This window comes from Bos taurus, chromosome 8 (genome assembly GCF_002263795.3).
Source record: "Bos taurus isolate L1 Dominette 01449 registration number 42190680 breed Hereford chromosome 8, ARS-UCD2.0, whole genome shotgun sequence".
Taxonomy (NCBI): domain Eukaryota; kingdom Metazoa; phylum Chordata; class Mammalia; order Artiodactyla; family Bovidae; genus Bos; species Bos taurus.
Genome location: NC_037335.1, coordinates 100,845,690 through 100,868,497, shown reverse-complemented (window position 1 = coordinate 100,868,497; position 22,808 = coordinate 100,845,690). Strand labels below are relative to the sequence as shown.

Sequence of the window (22,808 nt, the reverse complement as noted above, 5' to 3'; positions counted from 1 at the left end):
AATGAAATCATGAATATGTATGGGTTAGTATGGTCCCTGGCACACTGTAAGGCTAAATAGGAGTGGCTACTGTTGTTCTATTAATCTTTGGTTTATGACCATAGTAATATGTTAAACACATACTTCAGGTTGGTGGTCTTTGTTTCTCTGATAGATATTTTTCCTTCCCTTCATTTATCTACAGTGCAAATTGGGTATAGTGAAATTCATAGAAGCTGAGCAGGTGCCTGAGCTCGAAGCTGTTCTCCACCTGGTGATTGCTTCTAGTGACACACGCCACAGTGTAGCCACCGCAGCAGACCTAGAGTTGAAAAGCAAGCAAAGGTGAGTTCCTTCCCCCTCTTTAAACTTTAGAAATTGAAAAGATGCTAGATTTCTAAAAGCTTGCTCAGCACATATTCTTTTCAGCTTTTGCGTAATGAGGCATTCAATTTATGAGATTGTGAAATATACCTAATTTGTATGAAAGACAGTTTGCTGAGGAGCAGAATTCTGTATAAGGCAAAGAGGAAAAGCTGTTTGGAGAAGCAGTTTAAAATTGGAATGGATAAGGATAATTACCATAAGAACTGAGACCTTTGTTTAGGTAAATGAACTTAAAGAACTAATGTTAAGAAAAATGTCGAAACCCAAAAGTTACTCATTTTTGATTCTTCCTCTAAAATTCTTTGAGATGGCTTTTAATAAAGGATATGTAGGTATTATGGTTAATATGAAAATCAGGTCCCATGAAAAGAGATACTGAATAGGTCTTAATATACACAGGAGAAAATAAGTGTAATAAATAGACTCATGGAAAAAATTGTATATAAGAAATCAAATCATGCACAATAAAACAATAGTATGCCAACTGGTAAATAAAATTGTGTAACAGCTGATTACTCCATTTAAGTTTCTGTTGAAACTGCTGTGCTTATACCCTGTTGATTGACACTGTAAACTGAAATAATTTTGGCAAAGCAGTTTGTAGTAGGTAATGAACCATAAAAATACTTACTTTTTTTTATGTGAATCTTCTGGGACTTCATCCTGAGAATCATTCAAAAGAAGAGAAATATTATATTTAGAAAAATGTTACAGATTCATTAATTGTATTATTTCCTATAATTGTTAAAAAAGGAAACATAATCAGATTTCTACAGTGGGTAAATAGTGAAATTAAGTACGTGACCTATATAGAATATTACATCTATATAGGTATTATTATCTTCCCAAATAATTATAAAAATAATACAGCAACATGTAAATTGCCCCAACATAATGGCAGATGAATAACACATAATGCAAAATTATATATGTACTGATTTTTAATCAGATTTCTACAGTGAGTAAATAGTGAAATTAACTACGTGACCTATATAGAGTATTACATCTATATAGGTATTATTATCTTTGCAAATAATTATAAAAATAATACAGCAACATGTAAATTGCCCCAACATAATGGCAGATGAATAACACATAATACAAAATTATATATGTACTGATTTTTAATAAATGACATGTGCAAAGACTGGAAAATACATGAAAAATTGAAGATACTTTGTTTAAAAAAATCAGATTATGGAATACTTCATTTTTGAATTTATTTTAATGCTTAATCTAATAAAAAGACGATGGAATGTGGGTAAGATGATAAAACTTTATGAAGGTATATATCATAGGTTTCCCTCTCCAAAGAAATATAAGTAGGTGTCACAGGGTAATGAAATTAACTTCATTGTGTCTTCGTTTGCTTATTAAAATATAAATGAGCTGTGTCTGTGTGGTGGTGGCTGGGAATGCATGTCTGTCATGGAAATAATTCTGATCCTGCCTCTTGCTGATTGTCTGAATATGGAAGACTCACTTAACCTCACTAGGCCTTGGACTCTGTAAAATGAGAAATTTGGACCAGATTGTACTTAACATTCCCCACCAAGTCTAAAATTCTTTCATGCCGCTATGACTATGTCTTTCTGGTATCTCCTTCAAGAAATTTATTTGGTTTTGAAGTGTCAAAAACCCTTTTTAAAAAATTTTATTCAAGTATAGTTGATTTACAATGTTGTGTTAATTTCTGCTATACAGCAAAATGATTCAATTATATATATATTTTTATAGTCTTTATAAAAATATAAAATATGTTTTTTATATATATATATATATATATACACTTTTCTGTATTCTTTTCCATTATGGTTGACCACAGGATATTTGAGATAGTTCACTGTACCATACAGGAAGACCTTGTTATTTATCCTTTCTATATATAATAGTTTTATGTATTTATATTTTAAAAATTTAAGTATAGTTGATTAGAGCGTTGTGTTTATTTTCTGCTGTACAGCTGGGTGACTCAGTTATACATATACTCTGTCATATTCCTTACCATTATGGTTTTTCACAGGGGATTGAATGTAATTCCCCGTGTTATACAGTACGACCTCGTTGTTTATCCATCCTGCGTATAGTAGCTTGCATCTGCTTACCCCACACTCCCGGTTCTTCCTCCCCCCACCCCGTGGCAGCTGTGAGTCTGCTCTGTGTCTGTGACTGTCTCACAGATGAGTCCATTGGTGCCGTGCTTGAGACCCCACGTACAAGTGGTAGGTCATGTGGTATTTGTCTTTCTCTTTCTGTCTTACTTCACTCAATACAATAATCTCTCTAGGTCCATCCATGTTGCTGCAAATGGCATTATTCCATTCTTTTTTGTGGCTGAGTAATATTCCATTGAATATATGTGCCACATCTTCTTTATCCATTCATCTGTTGATGGACATTTAGATTGTTGTCCATGTCTTCATGTCTTGGCTATTATGAATAATGCTGCTTTGAACACAGGCATGCGTGTATCTTTTTGTATTATTATTTTGTCAGGATGTATACCCAGGAGTGGCATTTTCAGGTCCCACTGGCAACTCGTTTTTTTTTTTTTTTTTTTGAGGACCCTCCAAACAGTTTTCCAAAAAAACTTCCTTTAAAACTTCATTGTGTTTGGACTGGCTCCATTCTTTACACCATGCAATAGATTGGATTGTTGGATATATAAATGTGGTGCTGAAGTATTCTAATTAGTTTTGGTTTTGTTCATTAAAACAAGTATATTTTCCAAAAAAAAAAAATAGCGTAACATTGTTAAGAGGTAAAAAGTGAGTTGAGAACAATATGTAGTTAGCCCATTTTGTTAAATAGAAATCCCAAAGTATCTCTTCAAGCGATCCTTGTCTGTATTGATCTGTTTCAATCTACCTGCCGTACCCATCTAGCTCTTTTATGTGCACAGGAAAGAAGTCTAGAAAAAGATACACCAAAGTTAGTGGTTACTGAAAGGAAATAGAGAGGGTTAGGGTGCAGAGTATAAGGAATTGTATTCTCTATATTAATAATTTTTGAATTTTCATAAGCGTGTAATCAGAAAACTAAAGCTAGAAAGGTGACGAGAGAAAAGTAGAAGAAACAGTGAAAGTTATCCTTATTAGTTAACCATTGTTAGGTTTTCTGTTTGTTTTACTAAAGTGTGTGTGTTTTGTCAAAAATCTGTAAACTTGAAGTATTTATAGAAGAGAAGCAAAGGTGGAACTCAAGGATTAGTTAGTAGAAATCAGCTGAGGAAAGATATAGGTAAATATAAGTAGGATTGTAGACTGTCTTTGAGGATAGTGGAATTGTGGATATCCGAATGAGGTAGTTTGATAGATGAAAGAAGAGATGGATTAGGAAAACAGTCTAAGCACTGTGGTAACTTACATTTGCACAGATACAACATAGTTTGAAAGCAGAATCAAGGTCAAAAGAGAGAAGATAGTGTGGTTAAATCTTACTATTTCAAGTGAAATACAGAATTGCATTATTCCTTGGTTTATAGAATGGCTGGCTGGCGGCTGCTGCGGAGGGTGGGTACATCACCAGTCACATTGTATTTCTAGGTCGGGGGTCCCCTACCTCCACACCATGGACCAGTACCTGCTCTCAGATGAGCAATGGCATTAGATTAGAAATAAACTGCACAATAAATGCATTGCACTTGAATCAGTCCCAAACCATCCTTCCCTCCACCAGCCCATGGTCTGTGGAAAAACTGTCTTCTGCAAAATCAGTCCCTGGTGCCCAGAAGGTTGGGGAGTAATGTTCTAAGTCATCTTATTGTGGGGCCCAATTAGGAATAAGTCTTAATGACTAAATGGCAGCAAAGTCTTAGGTGTTAAGACTGCAGGTGTGTGCTGGGAGATAAGAGGGGGATGCTGGAGGTCACAGTGACACAGAATTTGAGAAATGCCATGGGCTGCAAGCTTCCTAGGGTTGTGGCTTTCTTTAATGGGTAAAATGTATTTTTTGGTCACTTTCCATATCACTTTTGAATTTCCAAGTGGCTAAACAGAAGAACTGTGCCTCAGGGCTCTTTGAACAAGTGTAGTGTGGCTCTGCTCTGTTGGACCTGCTCCGTGTCATTGACCCTGAGAGTGGAATACAGTCCAGATTTCTCGAGTGGCACCAAATCGGGCCACTGGCTGCAATGGTCTGTGTTACATTGAACCATGGTGGGATATAGAACTTTTTTTTTCTGTTTGAAAACTAACTTTGATAGAAATTAATCCCTTTCCTTCTCTTCTGCAGTGTCAATTGCCTTCTCTTCATTTGTGTATTTATAACATTTTTCTTTAATAATGTATTGAGGTTACGATATTTTGAAATTATTGAAGTGGGAGAGAGAAATAATAATTTTAACAAGCTTTGTTGAAACTTTCTGTAGCTTGATTGACTGGAATAATCCTGCCATCATTAATAAGATGTACAAGGTATACCTTGGAGATATACCACTGAAAACAAAAGAGGTAGGTTGTTTTGGTTTATTCTTACATTGTCATAAAAGCATTTTATTGACATGGTGATACTTGAACATTTTCTCCAGGTTATTTTGATTTAGGCTGAACATATGCTATAGGAAGTACTACTTTGAGACCATACTAGTGTAAGTAGATTAAAGTCTCCTGAAGTAGCTTAGTTTACCTGATGTGGTGTTTTTTATTCAGCTCCCTAGATTAGGCCTCAGTAAACATTTTCTGTAGATATTTTAGACTTTAATGGCTTTATAGTTCTGAGGCTGCAGCTACTCAATTCTGCCATAACGTGAAACCAGCCATAGAACATAACTGAATGAGCATGGCCATGTTCCAGTAAGACTTTATTGATACTGAAATTTGAATTTCTTATTATTTTGTGAAATACAATTTTACAGAATATTGCTTTGATTTTAAAAAAAGTCGTTTGAAAATGTGAAAACTTCTTTTAACTCACAGACCTTACCAAGACAGATAGTAGGCTGGATTTCGCTCATGGGCTGTAGTTTCTTGACTCCTGGTCTAGAATCTAGGACAGTAGGTGGGTTCTTCTGAATTTTCAAAGTAAGATGTTGCTTAATAACTTAAGTTCTTTTTTGTTCACTGTGTTTAGAAGTATTCCAAGTCTAAACCTAGACATACAAAATTATTTGTTTGCTTTCTAAACCATAAATAATTGTTTTAAAAATTGTATTAACTCCTGTTAGATTAAATTGAGTGTAATAGAGACTTCCCTGGCTGTCCAGTGGTTAAGACTCCCTGCTTCCACTGCAGGGGGCAGGGGTGTGATCCCTGATTGGCGAACTGAGATCCCTCATGCTGTGACACAGGCCTCCCCAACCCCCCAAGAAGAAAAAGTTGTGTACGATGTAGCAGAAAGAACAATGAGTTGGGAATTCTCACCCCACCCTGATTCTCCTCCTGAATGGATGCACATAAATGTTTTGGAGAGGAGAGATCTGGCTAATTGCACAACTTTTCTGGGCATCATGTTCTTCATGTAGAAGACCCACTAGGTCATTGGTTCCCAGAGTGTGGTCCATAGGTCACAGAGGGTCTTTAGAGGTTCACAAAGCTAAGACAGTTTTTGCCTTTTTTTTTCTGTGTTGAATTTTGCACTGATGGTGCAAAAGCAGTGATGTGTGTCACTGCTGGGACCTTAGCATGAATCAGAGCTGTGTCATTAAATAATTATTAGGAATCATTCTGTTCTTCACTGTCAGCACTCTTGGTTAAAAAGGAGAGAGGAAATAAAACTCAGCTTACGAATATCCTTGATGAAGCAGAAAAAGTTATTTTATATTAAGAGTAGAGAGAAAAACTCTGGTTATTAAGATGGGTATTTGGCATGAATTTTCTCTTTTAAAATGAAAAAAATGAGGTTTCAAGAAAAACAGTTAACATGCTCTGTTGGCAATGGTGAAAGTTGAGCTTTTTAAGCAAAAATGAGAATTTTGGGAAATTTGTATTCATTGTGTTGAGCATGACAGTTTGTCAGTGTTTACAGAGTTTTCTGATAAGATTGGTCATGATATTGACATGTGATTTGTGTGTGTGCGGATGTTTTATAATGAAATATTTGCGTAACTCAGTGAGCCAATATTTTCCAAATGACCAGTGTTGTTACAGAAGCATATAAGGGTAAGGGAGCCATTTAATATAATTTAATAGAGTGGTGGAATTTAGTATACTGTAACAGAGTATGCAGAGGTTCCATTGATACATTTTCAAATCCACATGACAACCTTTAAGAAACTATTTTATATCAAGTTTGTGGAAGTTTGTGGGTGGTATCTGTATTTAGAATATCTGTAATTAAGAATATCTGTAATTACCTGAAAAACCTAATAAAATAATCACCATTTTTCCAGTTACATATCTCTGTGAAGCTGGTTTTATTTTTTTTAATATACTTAAACCAAAATAACATATCACAACAGATTAAATGCTGAAAAAGATACAGGAATCCAGCTTTCTTCTATGAAAGTGGATAGTGAAGAGATTCACAGAAAAAACAGTACCACTCTCTCAGTGCAGTTTTTTATTTTGAAAAATGTAGTTTTTTTTTTTTTCCCAGGATTTTTTTTTTTATTTCAACATATTTTCATTATAGAAAATTTAGCAAACACAGAAAAGCAATAAGAAAATTAAATTTTATCTGTAATCCCACCACCCAGGGCTAATAATTTTAACATGGTGTGTATCTCATTCCACTTTTTTCTATACATAAATATCACTATGTTGTATTTTTTTAAACATAATTGAGTTCTTGTAGTTCCACAAAGTTCTTTTATTATTTAAACAATGTTGCACACACTTTTCCATGTCATTGTGTTCTATAACATTTAATAGCTACATTGTATTACATTTATTTTTTTTAAGTTGGTCTGTTGCTTTTATTTTTTTTTAAGTTTTCTTTTTTTTTAATTTATTTTATGAAAAATGTAGTTTTTAATTTGTCTTAAAAGTATGTTATTTATGAAAATATATCCTGGCTTTAATACTATTTTTAAGTGAATAAGTACTTAAAATTTTTTCAGTTTTAATTTCTAATATAGTAAATATTCATAGATATTCTAGTATAAAAGAAAGATCTTAGGAAGCTTCAGTAGTTTTTAAGAGTATAAAGGGATCTTGAAACAGAAGTTTTAGAGACCATTGATTTAGATGATCTCTCATGATTTCTTTCAATTGATAATAATTTCGAAGTGCTGAATTATAATGTTTTCAACAGGGAGCAGTTCTGAAGCCAGAGCTGAAAAGGGACCCAGTCAGCACAAGGGTCAAGTTAAAGATTGTCCCCCACCTTCTTCGTTCTAGACAAGCTGCCGAAACGTTCCCAGCTAACATTCAGGTAACTGATTTTTTTTCAGGAGAAGTACGACCTGTTTACAACTTTTATGTCTATGTAACTAGAGAAAGAACTGCATTAATGAATATTCCGGAGGTAGATTGATATGTATAACAAGATTAATGAGATTCTTTTTTCTCTCTCAAGTTTAGCTGTAGAAAATACTTAAAAGTTTTTATTATAGAGACTTTCCTGGTGGTCCAGTGGTGGAGACTGTTTTCCAGTACAGGGGGTGCAGGTTCTATCCCTGGTCGGGGAGCTGAGATCCCACATGTCTTGGAGCCAAAAAACCAAAACATAAAACAGAAGCAGTATTGTAACAAAATCTGTAAAGATTTTTTTAAAATGGTCCACATAAATATTAAAATTTTTTGATTATAGAATATATACTATAGAATTTATAGAATATATATTATAGAATATATAGAATATATGGTTACCATTCACTCTAAATGTGTGGTGATAATCCCTTTCAAACTAGTGCTTTTCTGAGTGGTGTTTTTCCAAAAGTGGTAGCAGCAGAAACTTGTTCACTAAAGTGGGATAATGAGTCATCCTTGCTCGGAGCCCCACATGTAGGCAGCGGCCACAGCCTCTGAGCTCTGCCGCCTCAGTATCTTCATCTCCCTAGGGCAGGTGCTGACGTTAATGGAGATCGTCACTTCTTGTTTTGCTTGTCACAGTTGTCTTCTTTGTTGCCCTGTCTTGCCCACAGCCAGTCTGTTTTCTGTGTTGCCACCAGAGTTATTTTTGCACTTGGAAATCTTTGTACTCTTTGGGTATGGGATATGAGCCCCTCCCCAAAAGCCCTTGCCTTTCATCCAAGTGATGTCCAGCTCTAGAGACAATTTGTTTGAGCATGGTTTTGTCATTAGTTACTCGCTTCTGATCTTAAATAGGGCTTCCCTGGTGGCTTAGTGGTAAAGAACCTACCTACCAATGTAGGAGAGGCGGGTTCGATGCCTCGGTTGGGAAGATCCCTTGGAGAAGGAAACGGCAACCCACTCCAGTGTTCTTGCCTGGGAAATCCCATGGACAGAGGAGCCTGGCTGGCTACAGTCCATGGGGTTGCAAAGAGTCAGACATGACTTAGTAACTATAAACAACAACAAATACAACTTTTCATCTTAAATAAACCTTAAGGTTTTTCCCCTGTTTTTCTTTAAATATTTAAAAAAAAATCTGTAGAATGGGTGTAATGATAGAAGTGTTGTAAAGACTTGAGTGAGATAGCTGATAGAAGATTTAGAGCATGCTGCTAGTTCTCATTCAGTGAGAAAGTTCTCAGTAGATGGTGGAAAGGCAGCAGTTATTTCCCACCTGGTCTCGTATCTCAGCACCCCTCGCCCTGTACCTTACGTACCAGCAAAGATCGTTGCTCTTAAGTGTGCCGTTGTCATGGCTCTGTTTCATGACTCCTGGTGTAGTGCCCCTCCCCCTGTGGCCTGGTAAACATGTACTCCGGTTTCAGGATTTTCTCTAGTGTGCCCCCTTCTATCTAGAATGTTCTTATTTCCTATCTCTCCTCCCTTTCAGTACCAAAGTAAGGACACACTCGTCTTGCTCACTGTATGTGTATGGTGGACATTGACTTCTCTCTTCATGTCTCTCCCTCTTAAGACTTATTTAAGTGGCTGCTTCCTCTTCCTAACTTCTGTCTTCATCTCTCTCCTTCTTAAGGCTTATTTGTTCTACTTCCTCCTTCTAGGTGATACAACTTTTATTCCCAGTATCTGCTGTCCAATATTTAGTAGTAGTAGTGTTAGTCACTCAGTTGTGTCTGACTCTCTGTGACCCCATGAACTATAGCTCACCAGGCTCCTCTGTCCATGGTATTCTCCAGGCAAGGATACTGGAGTGGGTTGCTGTTTCCTTCTCCAGGGGATCTTCCTGACCCAGGGATTGAACCTGGGTCTCCAGCATTGCAGGCAGGTTCTTTACCACCTGAGCTATAGGGAAGTCCTTGACTGATTTCAAATACTGTATTCTGTGTTTCCATAAACATAAAATAATCACAGAGCTTCTTCCATTTTGCTTACTAGGCACTGTTTTCCCTCATAGTGGCTTAATAATTTTGGTTCAGAAATGGTGGTGGTAGTAATGCTACATTATATAATAAGCAGCTAAAATTATGTGGCAGAATATTCATAGATCTCATGTAGGTGTACACTTTGTCAGTCAGTTCAGTTCAGTTGCTCAGTTGTGTCCGACTCTTTGTGAGCCCATGGACTGCAGCACGCCAGGCTTCCCTGTTCATCACCAGCTCCTGGGGCTTGCTCAAACTCTAGTCGGTGATGCCATCTAACCATCTCATCCTCTGTCATCCCCTTCTCCTCCCACCTTCAATCTTTCCAGGCGTCAGGGTCTCTTCAAAAGAGTCAGTTCTTCCCATCAGGTGGCCAAAGGATTGTAGTTTCAGCTTCAGCATCAGTTCTTCAATGAATATTCAGGACTGATTTCCTTTAGGATGTACTGGTTGGATCTCCTTGCAGTACAAGGGACTCTCAGGAGTTTTCTCCAACATCACAGTTCAAAAGCATCAGTTCTTTGGTGCTCAGCTTTCTTCACAGTCCAACTCTCACATCCATACATGACCACTGGAAAAACCATAGCTTTAACTAGATGGACCTTTGTTGGCAAAGTAATGTCCCTGCTTTTTAATATGCTGTCTAGGTTGGTCATAACTTTTCTTCCAAGGAGCAAGTGTCTTTTAATTTTCTGGCTGCAGTCACCATCTGCAGTGATTTTGGAGCCCAAGAAAATAAAAGCCTGTCACTGTTTCCACTGTTTCCCCATCTATTTGCCATGAAGTGATGGGACTGGATGCCATAATTTTAGTTTTCTGAATATTGAGTTTTAAGCCAAAATTTTCACTCTCCTCTTTGACTTTCATGAAGAGGCTCTTTAGTTCTTCGCTTTCTATCATAAGGGTGGTGTCATCTGCATATCTGAGGTTAGTGATATTCCTTCCAAAAATCTTGAACCAGCTTGTGCTTCATCCAGCCCAGGATTTCACATGATGTACTATGCATAGAAGGTAAATAAGCAGGGTGAGAATATACAGCCTTGATGTACTCCTTTTCCAATTTGGAACCAGCCTTTTGTTCCATGTCCATTCTAACTCTTGCTTCTTGACCTGCATACAGATTTCTCAGGAGGCAGGTCTGGTGTTTTGGTATTTCCATCTCTTGAAGAATTTTCCAGTTCGTTGTGATCTACACAGTCAAAGGCTTTGGTGTAGTCAATAAAGCAGAAGTAGATGTTTTTCTGGAACTCTCTTGCTTTTTTGATGATCCAGTGCATGTTAGCAGTTGGATCTCTGCCTTTTCTAAATCCAGCTTGAACATCTGGAAGTTCATGGTTCATTTACTGTTGGAAGCCTGACTTGGAAAATTTTGAGCATTTGCTAGTGTGTAAGATGAGTACAATTGTGCAGTGGTTTGAACATTCTTTGGCATTGCCTTTCTTTGGGATTGGAATGAAAACTGACCTTTTCCAGTCCTGTGGCCACTGCTGAGGTTTCCAAGTTTGTTGGCATATTGAGTGCAGTACTTTCACAGCATCATCTTTCAGGATTTGGAATAGCTCAACTGGAATTCCATCACCTCCACTAGCTTTGTTCGTAGTGATGCTTCCTAAGGCCCACTTGACTTCATATTCCAGGATATCTAGCTCTAGGTGAGTGATCACACCATTGTGATTATCTGGGTCGTGAAGCTCTTTTTTGTACAGTTCTTCTGTGTATTCTTGCCACCTCTTTTTTTTTTTTTTTTGGCCACCTCTTCTTAAAATCTACTTCTGTTAGGTCCATACGACTTCTGTCCTTTATTGTGCCCATCTTTGCATGGAATGTTCCCTTGGTATCTCTATTTTCTTGAAGAGATCTCTAGTGTTTCCCATTCTATTGTTTTCCTCTGTTTCTTTGCATTGATGGCTGAAGAAGGCTTTCTTATCTCTCCTTGCTATTCTTTGGAACTCTGCATTCAAATGGATATATCTTTCTTTTTCTCCTTTGCCTTTTGTGTCTTTTCTTTTCTCAGCTATTTGTAAGGCCTCCTCAGACAGCCATTTAGCCTTTTTGCATTTCTTTCTTGGGGGTGGTCTTGATCACTGCCTCCTGTACAGTGTCACAAACCTCCATCCATAGTTCTTCAGGCACTCTGTCTATCAGGTCTAATCCCTTGAATCTATTTCTCACTTCCACTGTATAATCATAAGGGATTTGATTTAGGTCATACCTGAATGGTCTACTGATTTTCCCTACTCTTCAATTTAAGTCTGAATTTGGCAAGAAGGAGTTCATGATCTGAGTCACAGTCAGCTCCCAGTCTTGTTTTTGCTGACTGTGTAGAGCTTCTCCATCTTTTGCTGCAAAGAGTATAATCAGTCTGATTTTGGTGTTGACCGTCTGGTGATGTCCATGTGTAGAGTCTTCTCTTGTGTTGTTGGAAGAGGGTGTTTGCTATGACCAGTGCGTTCTCTTGCCAAAACTCTATTAGCCTTTGCCCTGCTTCGTTTTGTACTCCAAGGCCAAATTTGCCTGTTACTTCAGGTATCTCTTGACTTCCTACTTTTGCATTCTAGTCCCCTATAATGAAAAGAACATCTTTTTTGTGTGTTAGTTCTAGAAGGTCTTGTAGGTCTTCATAGAACCGTTCAACTTCAGCTTCTTCAGCATTATTGGTTGGGGCGTAGACTTGAATTATTGTGATTTTGAATGATTTGCCTTGGCAATGAACGGAGTTCATTCTCTCGTTTTTGAGATTGCATCCAAGTACTGCATTTCAGACTCTATTGTTGACTATGATGGCTACCCCATTTTTTCTAAGGAATTCTTGCCCACGGTAGTAGATGTAATGGTCATCTGAGTTAAATTCGCCCATTCCAGTCCATCTTAGCTCACTCATTCCTATAATGTTGATGCTCATTCTTACCATCTCCTGTTCGACCACTTCCAATTTGCCTTGATTCATGGACCTAACAACATTCCAGGTTCCTATGCAATATTGTTCTTTATAGCATCGAGCTTTACTTCCATCACCAGTCACATCCACAACTGGGTGGTGTTTTTGCTTTGGCTCCATTCCTTCATTCTTTCTGGAGTTATATTTCTCCATTGATCTCCAGTAGCATATTGGGCACCTACCAACCTGGGGAGTTCATCTTCCAGTGTCTTGTCTTTTTGCCTTTTCATACTGTTCGGGGTTCTCAAGGCGAGAATACTGAAGTGGTTTGTCATTCCCTTCTCCAGTGTACCACGTTTTGTCAGAACTCTCCACCGTGACCCATCTGTCTTGGGTGGCCCCACACAGCATGGCTCATAGTTTCATTGAGTTAGACAAGGCTGTGGTCCATGCGATCAGTTTGTGATCTTTTGTACTACACTTTGTTCTTCAAAATTAATGCAGTTCTCTTTCACCAAGTATTTTAGCTGATGGCCGTAGGAAGCCAACAAGTAGCTTCAATTAACAGTCTGGATAACAAACACAATGGTTGATGGTTCAAGCCTGCGCTATTTGTGGGGCTACCGCTAGGAAGCAACACAGAGTTCATGCTGCAGTGGGCTACCACTCTTACGCAGAGGACATCAGCAGATTAAATGATTTGGGAGGTATTAGTTTCTTAATTACATGTGAACTTATTTTGAAAACATGTCCTCTGCGTGAGAGTGGTGGCCCACTGCAGCATGAACTCTGTGTTGCTTCCTAGCGGTAGCCCCACAAATAGCGCAGGCTTGAACCATCAACCATTGTGTTTGTTATCCAGACTGTTAATTGAAGCTACTTGTTGGCTTCCTACGGCCATCAGCTAAAATACTTGGTGAAAGAGAACTGCATTAATTTTGAAGAACAAAGTGTAGTACAAAAGACCTACTGTTGAATCCTCAGTTGTATTTGAAAATAATAAATTGCTGTTCTTCTTAATTGGTATTCTTGATGTTCTGTTTTCATAGGTGGTGTATGATGGACTCTTTGGTACAAATACAAATTCAAAATTAAGAACATTATCCCTGCAATTTGTGCATCACATTTGTGTAACGTAAGTTTCTTGCACTGTTCATAAAGTTTTCAAGCCAGTCGGAGCAATGTAGGGATGTAAGAGCATCTTACCTAGAAAGAAAATGTGTTTGCTTACCTTAAAATATGTCACATTTTGATAGATGATTTAAACTTATATCAGTTATGTCTCTGTTTTAAGTAATTATCTGAAACAATACTTAATTACGAGATTCTTACATCTTGCTTTGTGTATGTGTTGTTTTTTAACAAGCTGTCCAGAAATCAAGATTAAGCCATTAGGTCCAATGCTTTTGAATGGTCTCACCAAGCTAATCAATGAATATAAAGAAGTAAGTGACATGGTTTTTTTTTTTTTAATTTTTGTTAATATTTTAGTTTTTAAATTCTGTTATAAACTTTCCTGGTCTGTATGTTGATACAGTTAAAGTTTGCTGTTGTTCCATCATTTCTTACCATTTTGAGGTGGTGTAAATTTCAGAAATTACCACCATCTTTTGCCCCTTTTTTGGGAAATAAGCATTAAAAATTGATATGGACCTTGAGGTGGTCTTATCATTTCTTTATGTAAAAAGGTACATTTTATTTTAGAAACTGTGCAAAAATGGAATGAAAAGAATTAGATTTTATTTTATGATTTATTTCCATATAGGTCTATTTGGATTTGCTTGTATTGAGAAACAGTGTTAATGCTAAGAGACTGAGATTTTATTGATTCAAAACTGTCAAAACATGCATTCAGTAAATTTTTGATTCCTTAAGCTAAGTGGGATGAGGATTCCTTGGATTGTAGTTTTTCAAATCCTGTGTTTTCTTGCTGTATCACTCTTACCATTTCTAGTGTTCCAAGGGAATTGGCTAAAAAGAAAAAAGGTAAAGTTTTAAGAACTCTAGTTAATGTTCTTTTCCTAAGTCTCAGCTAAATATGAATGCATGTTTGCAGTAGTATAGTGGCCAATATTTTGCCATTTGGAGTTAGAATTGAGTTTGAATCCTAGCTTTGTTCCTTTGTGAGTAACTTAAATTCTTCGGACCTCTGTTCTTTAGTAGAAGAATGAGGCTAATAGTATCATTTAATTGGATTATGGTGAAGATTAAATGATTATAGATGATTGTGAAGATTAAATGAGCTAATTTAGCACAGTGAAGGCGTGTTAGTGGATATTATTATTATTGAAAACTGTTCACTTGTTGTACAGCTGTGCTTTGGGGCAGTCCTAGGCCTGACTCTCCTGTCTTCTTCTGTTGAGTGAGCAGAGCTTGCATGATGCTTAAGACCTTGGGAACCTTTCAGATTATTTTTATGGCATAGATACATGCTTTGGATGGCTGGTAGAAATAAAAATGCTTTGGGGCTTTTGGGGGAGAAACTATATATTTGAAACTAGACTAGAGTGGCCAGATAACCTACAGGGCTATAATTATCTTAACCTCCAGGTGACACCTGCATGTCTTCCCAACAGATGAGCCCATAAGAGTGGCCATGTAGGTGTGTGAATCCTTTGTGAAGTGTATAAACTTCAGCTCACAGAAGTGCTGCTGTGTTCCGAGTAATGTCAGACTCCTGATTTTCATAAAGCAATGTAAAATTCTGTTTGTATCTTGAGTGGAACCCTCACTAACTCACCCAAATACTATGATGCCTTTAACTTTTTAAGGTGAAAGATATGAGAAGAAGCAATTTACTGTAGTGCAGATTTTTAGACAGTTGCTCTCCTGAGCCTGAAATTTGGGGTGAGAGAGGGTGGATCCTAGTCTGTTGGGAAGTGATTAATTTTCTAATAAGTTAAGCTGTCTTCCTAGTATGTTGGTGGTGAATTTTGGTATTTGCAGGTTACATAGTATTGAAAGGATCCTGAAGTTAGCATCAGTGAAGAGAACTTTTCTATGACCTCTGCATTTTCCTTTTGGAGTGAGTGGGGGATGGAAAGTTTTGTTTTGTTTTTTCTTTTAGTAGTCTGATGCATCCTGGGTTTGGACATTTTTATTTGTTTTGTTCAGATTCTGGTATCATGTAGTTAGGCACAGTGAGACCTAGGTTTAACGAGGAGTAAAACAATGCATTTCATTGCAGCAAAAAGGTTTTGCCGTTTACTGTGTTTTTGTTCTGTCTGCTTTTTTGTTCTTTTTTTTTTTTTTTTTCTTAATTTCAAGGACCCTAAGCTACTGTCTATGGCATATTCAGCTGTTGGAAAACTCTCCAGGTGAGTAAACTCCTCTTCAGTGAGAGATACCTTGTTGGTAAACTAAGAATTGTGGCATTTAATAATGGATGGACAGTAAATTTGTTATGATTCTGAAAGGAAATTATTTAATGGCCATAGGTTATTTAGAAGGATAATGATGTGAGACGTCTTAATTTATATTTCAAGATATGTTACCGTATTAAATGGCAGTATTGAAATGAGATTTTGAGCTGGATTGTGTCCTAACGTGCTAGTTTTCTTGTACCCTACATAGAGACATTTGATTGATCTTAAGTGTTCTTGTTACGACTTATTACTAGCATTTTAATATCAATAATCAAGGGTTTTTCTAGTGATTCTCTCTTCTGATAGTGTTACGATTCTTGAGTTTCCAAAGGTGGATTTTTTTTTTTTTTCTCCTTTGTTTAGTATGGTTTCCTGCACCCACTTCTTCCTGGTTCCCTCTTTCTTCACATATTTCAGAGCAGGGGTGAGAGGAGCAGCATCTTCAGTGGCCCAAGCGCTGCCTGCACCCCTGCACAGGTTCTGCATTGGCCTGTGGAAGCTAGGTTGGGCTCTTCTGCACTGTGTAGGGAAGGAGTTTGGGGATCAACTGATACAGCACAGCATTGTCAACAGACCTTGTCCTCTGTGTGCTGGCATGCAGTTGACAGAGCTTCTTGTCACCGTAGCCTTAAATAGCATTTAGTCTCATCTCTTTTCTTTATTTCAAAATCAGAAATGTTAACTGAATGCATGGAATATTCTAGTGACACTATCTGGATAACACGTATATTAATCTAGAGTTACTTGGATTAGACAGTAGAATTAAATGTTGACTTTAAAACAATGTTTGGGTCTTTGGGGAGGTAACCAGTGGTGCTCACATGGCGCCCAGAGGTGAAGGTGCAAGTTTAGGAACATGTGTGTTTAGTTTTGTTCTTTTCTGCCTTATGGAAATGTTTTATAGTAATGATGGTCTCACGTTCTTTTGCAGTCGAATGCCACATTTATTCACTAAGGATATAGCTCTCGTGCAGCAGCTTTTTGAAGCCCTGTGTAAGGTAGGGAAACACCTGGCAAGTATGTGCTTTCTGTTGGGATGCTCAGCCGGAAGCTCAACCGTGAAGGGAACACTGTTTTTATCATCTTTCACAGGAAGAGCCCGAGACGCGACTCGCTATTCAAGAAGCATTATCCATGATGGTTGGAGCTTACAGTACTTTGGAAGGTGCACAGCGGACTCTCATGGAGGCACTTGTGGCCTCGTATTTAATAAAGGTAGGTCCAACTGTGTGAACCACAATGGCTGGTAGTGTACACATTTTATATTTTTATGATCAAAATTTGAATTGCTTTTCTTCTTAATAATGAAGAGGAGTATTTGCTTTCCCTTGGACTGTGATTTATGATTTGTTTTTGTTTTTGTTTTTTTGCCCCTGTAAAGTCTTTTATTGTCAGTCTTGCCTTTCAAACCAAGGTTTCTAGGCACAAACTAAGCATAGAAAATAGCCGTTTGAATGGAAAACTCTAATGTGATATGTTTTTAATTCTTCGTTATGGGAACATGATTTTAGAGAAGGAGTAGTGATATGCACAGAGGCCTTATGTTTAAAGCCTTCCTTGTTGGAGAACTGTTCTTAATGTCACGTTCTCCTGGTTGGAAGTGTTTTCTTTGAAGTGGTAGCTGAGCCCTACAGTCCCTTGGAGTGGAGCTCTGTAGGTAGCATTGGGGGAGAAGAGCAGAAGGAAAGACAGATTTTATGTATTAAAATGAGTCTGTAGGAAATAAGCCAGTACCATCATACATACTCTTCTTTCTTTTAGTCCTCTTCATCTGCCTGTTGTGGAAGTTTGTAAGAGAATTTTTAATATCTATGCTTATGTACACATAGTGTTAGTCACTTAGTCATGTCCAACTCTTTGTGACCCCATGGACTGTAACCCACCAGGCTCCTCAGTCCATGGGATTCTCCAAGTAAGAATACTGGAGTGGGTTGCCATATCCTTCTTCAGAGGATCTTCCCAACCCAGGGATCAAACCCAGATCTCCCGAATCACAGGCAGACTTTTTACCGTCTGGGCCACCAGGGAAGCCCAGTATACATATACATGTGTATATATGTGATATATAATACACAGTATAAAATTGTATATTATGTATTGCTTTAGTCAGTTTTTTGACCTCTATTTGTAGGAATAGAAAGAGAGGGAGATTAAAGAGGGGAAAATGTCAAATATTGGTGAGATTAATACGATTTGCATCTCACTGAATTTGGCTTCCATATTTATATTGAGGGAATTACTAAAGGTTCAGAAACGTGTCTGGCTTCTGTTGAAACAGAACAGGATAATTATGAACATTCAGGAATCTTACTATATGGAGAGTCCCATTGTTAAATGCTCTTGGTGTCCAGTGTACCTAGTTCATGGTCATATAACATGAGCAAAGTAGTATAGGCTTATTTGGAAGCTCGTTAGAATCAAATACTTAAAACTCTTCATCAGTAACCTCATAAGAAAATGGAATGCTTGTGTAGTGCACATGGGTACTGGTTATACTTAAGCAGATCAAGTCACGTAACAATATTACCAAGTCATAGGTGATTTGGTTTGTTTTCCTAGACTCCATGTCAGGCAGCCAGACTGAGGGCTAAATCATACAGACTAGTCCTTAGTATATTGCCCTGTAAAGGGAATGCTGCAGAGGAAGAACACCTGGATGAATGAGGGAGCACATGTTTCTAAGCACCTCTCATCTCACTTATGTTGTGACTGGAGGATTGACCCAGGGGGAAGGTACATGAGAATAGAGCTTCAGCATCGTTAGACTCTACAGCTGCTTTTTCTGGTTGAACTTTGTATTTATAGATTGCAGTCTCAATCTGTATAAGTTAATTGGTTATAGGTGAAAGTGAAAGTTGCTCAGTCATGTCCGACTATTTGCAACCCCATGGACTATACAGTTCATGAAATTCTTCAGGCCAGAATACTGGAGTGGGTAGCCTTTCCCTTCTCCAGGGGATCTTCCCACCCCAGGGATTGAACTGGATTCTCCTGCATTGCAGGCGGATTCTTTACCAACGGAGCTATCAGGGAAGCCCCAATTGGATATATGAGCTGAGATTTTGCTTTGGAGTCATTTTTAATTTTAGAGCTAACCTGAAAGTGTTGGCGATATTTTACTTTAGATTTGTAGGGACTCCAAGTAGGCTCTGTTTGTGTTCCCTGCAAAGTATATGAATTTCACTCATGTGACTGAGAGCTTGAGAGTTGAGGAAACAGAAGTGGTGGCCGGAAACTGCCCCTGTGACCTTGGTCCCATGGTCGGGCTGAGTATGGGCATCTACAGAGAGATTCTCTGATAGCGGTCTTGGTGGGGTTTCCTGCTTTACTTGGAAGATCCCCTTAGGACATAAAAGCACTTTTTAAATAATGCCTTTGTCCAGAGACTTTTAAACAACATGATTAAGGATCTCAACTAAAAAGATTTTTATTTATTTAGATATATTTATTGAAATATCAACTTAAATTTTGATTGTTTACAGTTAAAACTACTTACCTTGACTGGAATGAGTTGTTACTTGAATTTTTTTTTTAATCTCTGTGTTATGTGTCTGTGTGTGTGTGTTTATGTGTCAAATAGCCTGAAGTTCAAGTTCGACAAGTGGCTGTGAAATTTGCCAGCACGGTGTTTCCCTCAGACCATATTCCTTCCAGATACTTGCTCTTGTTAGCTGCAGGAGACCCGTAAGTTTCAAAGGTGTTGATATGAACTTGGGTTTATTTCAAATTAAGTTGAAAATTGAATAAAATTTATGTTGTTCGTAGCATTAGTCTGTGGAATTTAGAAGCAGTGTATTAGAGTTAAAAATATGGCCCCCTTGACACAGCATGCAGACCTGTAGTCATACCCTGTCTTGTTATTTCCTGTGGGTAAAATTCGAAGATGCAAGCCACGTGACTAATGAAAGTTCGAAAAAGAAGTGGTTGCTTCTCAAGTATTTTATGATTCTTTGCATGTAGCTAAGAATATACTTAAGACAGATGCCAGATAAAATTGTTGCTCTTCGTCTTCATATGATCATTCTCCGGTTGGTGAAATTTATTTATCTTTCTTACCTTTTCGGAAGGCGGGAAGAAGTTCACGGAGAGGCACAACGAGTTTTAAGGTGTCTTCCTGGTAGAAACAGGAAAGACAGTGCTTCTAAGCAGATGCCATCTTTCCCAGAAATGGTATACTATATCCAAGAAAAGGTATGGTATTTACTTTCATATTATTAGTTTGAGTCATATAGTGAATGATGAAAATAAACATACTATTTTTTTTGGTGACACTTTGTAAAATGCTAATCGCTAAATGGTGAACAGTGGTAAAGTTTCTAACAATGTTAATATTTACAATAAGAGGGAGGTACAAGATGAGAAAAATATAAATCTCAAGTGTAATTAATCTGCCCAAATCTAAATTATTTAGTTTCTTTTATGCTCTTCAACATTTTGGCTGTGTTTAAAATTTTTCCCCTTGGCAAGACATGCTTAAAAATATTAACTCTTATTATTTTTGTGTTTATTTTTTAAGTCATGCCATGCAGCCTGTGGGATGTGGGATCTTAGTTCCCCTACCAGGGATTGAACCTTGGCCCTCAGCAGTGAGAGCATGGAATCCTAACCACTGGATTGCCAGGGAATTCCCCCAAATATATCTTTTTATTTTTAAGGGCATTATTTAAGGCAGTTTAAATTTAAGAGCACTTTAGGGAGCACTTCAGATTTTTGCCCCCTGTGTCCATGAGAGAACTTCATACCTGCTTTTTGCAAATCTCCTGTTTACTGGTAGATCAGACAGAGGATTGGCAGTCACAACCCAGACCTGCCCGCGTTTTTACGTGAATGTTTCTGTAAGTGTGCTGGGGGACAGCTTACTGCCTTCATCTCTGCTGGTGGTCCTAGCTTTTTGCGTAGACAGACATCTTACAGGTGTTGGAGGGCAGTTTGTGGCACCATGGTTCTCTTCCCCACAGCACTGCCATACCTGGGGGCAAAAGGTGCTTTCATGCTAATATTTTTCTTCTACCTTCATTATTAATGAAAATAGCCGGCATTCAGTGCCCTGGTGCGACTGTGCCGGTAGATGCCCGGAGTAGGTTTATTCTTTTAATTTTTACTTCCTACTGTGTCATCTTTGGAGCTTTTTCTTTTTTTCCTTTCTTTTAATTAAAGTGTAGTTAATTTGTAGGTTTCTTCTTTTTTAAGAAGCCAGTCAAAAGGCAACACATCTGTCACTTAGGGTTTGAGGTCTGTGCACAATCAAGCATGAATAATGTAAAAATGTTTGACTAGAAAAAACAGTAGCAGACAATAACATAGCTAGAAATACAGTTATTTTTGAGTCAAGCAAAGGTACATGTGCTTTGTTTTTTAGTAACTGATTTGGGGGGTTTCTTTTTATTAGGCTTCGCATCGAATGAAAACACCAGCCAAGTACATGACTGGGACCACTGTCCTTCCATTTAACCCAGCAGCCTTTGGAGAGGTAGGACCGGGGTATATTTCTCTTTCGCTTTTACAGAACGTTCTTAAAGATAATGTCACAGTCAAAGAGATGTCTGTGAATTTTTTGTGTTCTAGGTAAAAACCCATACAGTGATGTTATTGTTTTATATCAGATTGTTTATTAGGAAAAACAGTGCTTGATAATTGGTGTTGTTTTAGTTCACAGCAGAGTCAAGAAATATATTTATCTCAGTGAGATTCTCTTCATGAGAGACCTAGATACTTTACATTGAATGCTATTGGGAAGTCACAGCAAATTAGATTTGAATTTAAAGCCAACGATATATTGAGGTTATTTGGAGTATCTAGCTTTGGAGGTTGGAAGGTTAGGTTAATTTACCTCATTTACTAAGGAAAAATCTATTGTTTCAGTCATTGGCTTGAGATAAATGGCAAGAGATAATCTTGTTCACGGTGAGTGAGAATACTCACGATGGAATTGCTGCCAGTCCTGTTCTAGCTGTCAAGGAAAAGAGCTTCCAGAGGACTCCTGAGTAGCTAATTTGTATCAGAGGTTTTTAATGATGTCGTAGCTACTCTTCTGTAGATGATTTGAACCCATTTTCTCAAATTCTTATGCCGGTGGAGATTAAATTCAACTGGAGTTCCACAGGAATAGGTCATCGGCCCTGGGTTTCTGCCTAGTGTCTGTCTGTCTCTCTGTCATGAACACACACACATCTCTAAAAAAAATTATTTTCGTTATACCTGTTTTAGACTTTAAAAGTTGAGTGTGCATTTTAACTCCATTAAACTCTATTAAAAAGCACTCTTTGGATTATAAAAGCTGGTTATGTAAAATTATAGTTTTTTCAGTTCACATATTGAGTCATGTTTTCCAGCTACTGTGAGGATTATTGAATAGCTTTGTGAAGGATGGTGGGGGCATCAAAGCTGGGAACTGTCACTTTGAAGAACATCTCCCACCTTGATTTTTTTGAGAAGCTTATCTGGTGTCCTGCTTCCTTCCACCCGTAGATCGTCCTGTACTTGCGCATGTGCCTGGCTCACAGCGCGGGGGTGGTGCCTACCTCTCAGAGTTTAGCTGATATGCAAGACCACGCCCCAGCCATTGGACACTACATACGGACTTTAATGTCAGGCAGCCAGGCGACACCCTCCTCCTCATCTTCCAAGAGTGGGGAAACCAACCCTGTGCAGATCTACATTGGCCTGCTTCAGCAGCTGTTAGCAGGTGTTGGAGGTAGGAGGTCATGATGTCGAGGACGGATACTAAAGCACTTAAGCAAAAATCTTAATTTTAAACTCAGCTGACAATTTTCACCAAAATTATTTTCTCTCCTCTCTCCTATAACCGAACGTGAATCTTTCTTTTCTAAACTTGTCTAATTTCGGCTTTGATACACTATTTCTC

General features: G+C 37.8%; 1 protein-coding gene across 7 annotated transcripts in view; it reads left to right on the top strand.

Annotated features, from left to right (window-relative positions):
- The window catches only part of ECPAS (Ecm29 proteasome adaptor and scaffold), a 109,948-nt gene that overhangs the window by 43,515 nt on the left and 43,625 nt on the right, over window positions 1-22,808 (top strand). For all 7 annotated transcript variants that reach the window (XR_009495682.1, XM_010808244.4, XM_024996324.2 and 4 more), the window contains 12 exons: window positions 185-324; window positions 4,736-4,817; window positions 7,558-7,677; window positions 13,628-13,713; window positions 13,945-14,023; window positions 15,846-15,895; window positions 16,875-16,941; window positions 17,036-17,158; window positions 19,524-19,627; window positions 20,011-20,134; window positions 21,333-21,413; window positions 22,412-22,637. Coding sequence is in view for 6 of the 7 variants with exons in the window: in XM_010808244.4 (XP_010806546.2) it covers window positions 185-324; window positions 4,736-4,817; window positions 7,558-7,677; window positions 13,628-13,713; window positions 13,945-14,023; window positions 15,846-15,895; window positions 16,875-16,941; window positions 17,036-17,158; window positions 19,524-19,627; window positions 20,011-20,134; window positions 21,333-21,413; window positions 22,412-22,637 (1,282 nt within the window). In the remaining variant the exon portion in view is untranslated. The remainder of the gene's footprint in view (window positions 1-184; window positions 325-4,735; window positions 4,818-7,557; window positions 7,678-13,627; window positions 13,714-13,944; window positions 14,024-15,845; window positions 15,896-16,874; window positions 16,942-17,035; window positions 17,159-19,523; window positions 19,628-20,010; window positions 20,135-21,332; window positions 21,414-22,411; window positions 22,638-22,808) is intronic.